The sequence below is a fragment of the Notothenia coriiceps genome, unplaced genomic scaffold, assembly GCF_000735185.1.
Source record: "Notothenia coriiceps isolate Sejong01 unplaced genomic scaffold, NC01 NC01_scaffold00028055, whole genome shotgun sequence".
NCBI classification, from domain to species: Eukaryota; Metazoa; Chordata; class Actinopteri; order Perciformes; family Nototheniidae; genus Notothenia; species Notothenia coriiceps.
The window spans coordinates 692-5,948 of NW_011360756.1; the positions used below are offsets into that span (position 1 = coordinate 692).

The window sequence follows — 5,257 nt, forward strand, 5'->3', positions numbered from 1 at the left end:
CAACTCTCCACCTATCAGGGGAATGAGAGACCGCTCGAAAGCGCTGGAGATGCTGTAGTACATATGCTAGGCCTGTAAGTGGCGCTGTAGTCTGCCACAAAAGCAGAGTCAGCCCTTGCAAAAACAGGGCTGGAAAAGAGCAAATAGAGCGAAATGAGGCATGGCTAAAATGCATGGTTTGGTATTTTGAAAAAAAAACTTCACAGACATGTTTTATATAGGTATGGCTCTACAATATATGTTTCAAATATAGCATGATAGGTTCACTTTAAAGCAAGTTGATTTGAGTACACCTTTCTTATCACACCTATACTGTATGCATTAAACCTCTCAATGCAAACTTACTCAGTATAGAAACAACTGAAGGCTGAGACGTTACTCTTTTTCTACTAATTCCTTAAGGCCAAATATCTGTTTCTTTATCTCCTAAATCTTCCTTTATATTAAATGGCTAGACACGTTGTCTGTCTGCAGGGCACGAAGCATAGGACTTTATTGCTTTTTTATTTAATATATAGACACATTATTTTGAGTACATCTTTTAACTAACACATATTATGCTAGTGGACACTATCTTCAAATATTTCCACTAACCGTGCTATTTCAAACTTACCCACAGAAACAACTGAAGGCTGAGACGTTTCATATCTCAGAGTGTTGTCATTAAAGGCCTGACAGCTGTAGTTTCCTCTTTGGTTTTGCTGAACGTTCACCAATTTGAGCTCTGGTCCATCAGACAGCAGGTCTCTATTCAGAAACCACTTAAACTGGGCTGGAGGTCCGGAGTCAGCTGAGCAGGACAGGCTGATGTCTGATCCTTCCTGATGGTGCTCTTTTGTCGGAGATATTGTTAAAATAGTATTTTCTGGGCCATCTGAATTTAGCAGCAAAAAGTTAGTATTCACAACTGCATTGTTATACATATACAAGGATATTGTTTGTATTATTTAAAACCCATGCGTGAATCAAACTAAACAAGGTAAAACCCACTTAAATCGGACAATTATCTAAACTCTGATTGCACCTAGATTGGATTTGGTGTATATACTGAGCATGCAGGTTAGTAACTCACAGTAGATGGTGAGGTCTAGTGGAGCACTGTTTCCCTCACTGAAAAGATTGAACACATGACACGTGAAGGGTCCCTGGTCGTAGCGGGTCACATCAACTATAGTTAAAGTGGATCCTCCATCAGTGATCTGAACTCTGTCACTTCCTGTAACCTCAGAGCTGCGGTTCAGCCAGAGGAAAGAGGGGAAAGATCCAGAGCAGGAGCAGGACAGACTGACGGAGCTGTTGAACTCCACCAGCTCTGTGCTGCTGGAGTTTACCATTACATTGGAGACTGGTGCTGTGGGTGAAACACAAAACATATCATATATTTGCCCCCAGCTCATAAAGGTACTGAAGAATGAAACCCTGCAGTAGCTGGGAATCAATCCAGATATATAAAAATGCCTGGCTGCGCATTGCCACTAGAGGAGATACTCTTTCGCTCAAGGACCAAAAACACTATTTTGGCATTATACAAACTGTTATGCACAACAGAGAGACATTCAGATTTTGTTAATATGTTGTCAGACTGGCATTGAACTGGCAATTGTATTTTCAGATTGTTTATTTTTGGTGGTAGTTTAAGTGACATTGTTGACTTTTAACAGCAAACAATGCTACTTATTTGATCAACAAGAAGTAATTCTCCTCAACTTACATTTTCGTACAGAGACAACTACAGTCTGAGATGTTTGAGTCATCAGAGTTTTGTTGTTGAAGGCCTGACAGCTGTAGTTCCCACTCTGACTCATATGAACGTTCATCAGACGGAGATCTGATCCAGTATCAGACATCAGGGCTCCGTACAGAAACCACTGAACAAAGGCAGGAGGTCCGGAGTCAGCTGAGCACGTTAGGATGATGTCTGATCCTTCGTCATAGTATTCTTGTGACGGAGATATTATCAGATTTATATTTTCTGGCCCAACTGTGGCAGAAAACAAAAAAACATATGGTTACCCATAAATTATAGCGAGTAAACGGCAGCAAAGAAAAACATCACACATAAGATCTGGGCAATATATTGATACTCTACGAAATCACAACATTAATGCTGTGTTGCAGTAAAGTGGTGGAATTGTCTTAATGATTTATCATATGTTTGTACTTATTAAGTGATTTTATCCACATTACTTATGATAATTTATTAAATATTTCATTGTGTAAATATTTTTTGAAAGCACCATATGTCACCCGTAGATTATTATATTAATATCTATATTGAGACATTTTTATAAAAATCCATATCTCCCAACCATACCACAGATAAATAATGTTTTTTGTTGACTTTTTACTTATTGACACCAGGAATGTTATTTCTTCTAAAACTATTACATTTCACATACAGTATGAATAAAACAAAACAAAACAATTTAAAAGAAATATGCCTCCAAATGTTGCATAAGTAATGTTAATATTGAGGGAAAGGGTACTCATGATGACATGAACCCTGACTCAATATAAATACTTTTTTAATTGTCTGGGATTTGAAGGAAACATAAAGGTTAGTAACTCACAGATGATGAGTAGGGTTAGTGGAGCACTGGTTCCCTCACTGACAAGATTCGTCACCTGACAACTGAATGGTCCCTTATCGTGGCGCGTCACATTATTTATAGTTAAAGTGGAGTTCCTATCAGTGATCTGAACTCTGTCACTTCCTGTAACCTCAGAGCTGCTGTTCAGCCAGAGGAAAGAGAGAGGGGATCCAGAGGAGGAGCAGGACAGACTGACGGAGCTGAACTCCACCTGCTCTGCGCTGCTGGGGGTTACCGTTACATTGGAGACTGGTGCTGTGGGTGAAACACAAGTCATATTTGCCACCACCTCATAAGTTCATCCAACACTAAACGAGATGCAACGTTTGAAAAGTTCTCTCACCTTTTATGTTCAGTATTGTGATCCCTGTCTGTGGCGGTTCTCCAGGTAGAAAAATGGTTACTGAGTATTCTCCACTGTCATTTCGAGCCAGGTTCCTGAGCTCCAGAGATCCAGTAGACATGATAAAAGTGATCCTGTCTTCATACTCTGGTGCAGGGAAGTTGTTAACATTCCAAGTAAATATATTTTCAGCACCAAATTTCCAGTTCACTGATTGAAATGTTGTTCCTGGAGTCAGTGTTGTGGTGAACATCACTTTCCCTCCCACAGCTGCATTCAGACCGTCTGGCAACACACCAGCTCCTTCAGTTAAACCTGGAGAGAGACAGAGAGAGGGACCTGCTTTGGAAATCATTCAAAACACAATACAGCAGCAGACAAAGTAATATTTCTGCTCTGTGGAAGCTTATAAACAGTTTATCGGGACGTGAAAGACCGTTTTCAATGCTAAGTTTTAGTTTTACAGTATTTCTAAATTACTTTCAGCTCTTGAACCAAACAAACAATGTGAATAAAGTCAGGGCAATCTTCAAGTTACTAACCAGCTGAAGTAGTTGACATGTTTACACAGAAAAATCGGCATTAACCCCTCCCTTATGTGAAGAACATTACTTATCGCCAACATTTAGATTTAAACAACAGGGAAACAGCTTCCAACAGAGAGAAACTTACTTTCTGTCAATAATGAATGGTTTCTCTTTGATAAATAAATGAACAAACACTTTAAATAGAAAGAGCTCACCTGCGATGACTCCCAGGATGATGAAGTGTATCACAGCTTTTTCCATGTTTTCCTGCATTATCATCAAACAACCTAAAAATGGGATCACAGTCCTTCAGCTTTGCTTTGCTTATTTCAGATAAGACAGAACAAGGCAGCCCTTCGTGGGCGGGGTGTTACTATAAGTAACACCCCGCCCCGTAAGGTTTACCTTACCAGAACTGCTGTTGATCATTGACAGTGTACACAACAAGCAATTTATAAATGACCCTTTTATAATTAATAGAAAAATGGCCTCTCATAAAAGAGCTTGGTTTGTATTATGTCCAAACAACATGTAGATACCATGGTGCTGTGGAGTCACACCAGACATGATGCAAAGATTGACCAGGTGGCTTTTCTCCCACTTTTATAAAGTTTTGTGATTGCACCATAAATGTTTAAAATGACACACACAAATGCTCACCAGGGGAAAACAATACCAGTATCGCTGTTGGGCAGTGTTAGGTGTGACTTTTCATAAATTGCTTGTTGCGTACACTGTCAATGATCAACAACAGTTCTGGTAAGGTAAACCTTTTAGAGGCATAATTATACGAACGCCCTGCCCACAAAGGGCTGCCTTCTTCTGTCTTATCTGAAATAAGCAAGACACTTCACCCCAAATGGCTCCTGTGGGGATTGTCCACAATACTGAACGTATGTAAGTTGCTGTGAGACTGACCGTTGAGCGGCCCATACCAAGCAAGGAGGCAGAGGCAGAACGTCCAAAAATATAACCCGACGTGGGCATTTATTCAAAAACATGTGCACAAAGTTCACAGCCTCAATCATGCTGTTCTCCTTTCTCACATCCTGCAGCCACAACGATCTCACACACACCCTCAGCACTACAAGAAACAGCACTTAAATATACAGACTAACAAGACACAGGTGAGGGGGAGCAATTAGACACAGGTGAGGGGGAAGGAGACAACCCAGGGCCCCAGGTGCGCACATTCAGCAGCCACAGACATCAACATATTTTGCACCCTGATTACACTCAACCGCTGTCATCCCCACCAGCATACATGCTCTCGGCGCTCTCGCAAACTCCCCTATATTCTCAGGCGGAGCCGAGGACCCGACCAGCACCTGCCAGACGACACTCCAATAAATACGGTTTAATCAGCTAAAAAATACTACTTCAATAATTAGTATAAATGATGTACAAATACGCAATGTTAACTGTACTGTGCAATCACGCTAATAAAGTGCAATATTACCCGGCCCAAAGCCGTCAGTCCATAGTGGCGAAGTTACCTTTGTCACAGTCGCTTTGGATAAAAGCGTCTAAGTGACATGTAATGTAATGTAATGTAATAAGCAAAGCAAAGCTGAAGATCTGTGATCCCCTTTTTAGGTTGTTTGATGATAATGCAGGAAAACATAGAAAAAGCTGTGATACACTTCATCATCCTGGGAGTCATCTCAGGTGAGCTATTTCTATTTAGTTCTCGTAACGACCAGGGGCGGATCTACCGGGGTGGCATGGGGTGGCAATTGCCACCCTAAAAAATAGCCTTGCCACCCCAGTTGGCATCTTTGTTTTGAAAGAAAAGC

General features: G+C 40.8%; 1 protein-coding gene across 1 annotated transcript; it reads right to left on the reverse strand.

Annotated features, from left to right (window-relative positions):
* Nucleotides 1-613: 613 nt before the first annotated feature.
* On the reverse strand, nucleotides 614-3,837 carry LOC104957925 (carcinoembryonic antigen-related cell adhesion molecule 5-like; the record flags this gene model as incomplete). Its single annotated transcript, XM_010785601.1, has 5 exons — nucleotides 3,677-3,837; nucleotides 2,935-3,249; nucleotides 2,571-2,846; nucleotides 1,073-1,351; nucleotides 614-874 (listed from the first exon to the last, which is right to left on the reverse strand). Coding segments are annotated over exons 1-5 (1,195 nt in total), but the record flags the coding sequence as incomplete, so codon positions are not given.
* Between the last annotated feature and the right edge of the window lie 1,420 nt (nucleotides 3,838-5,257).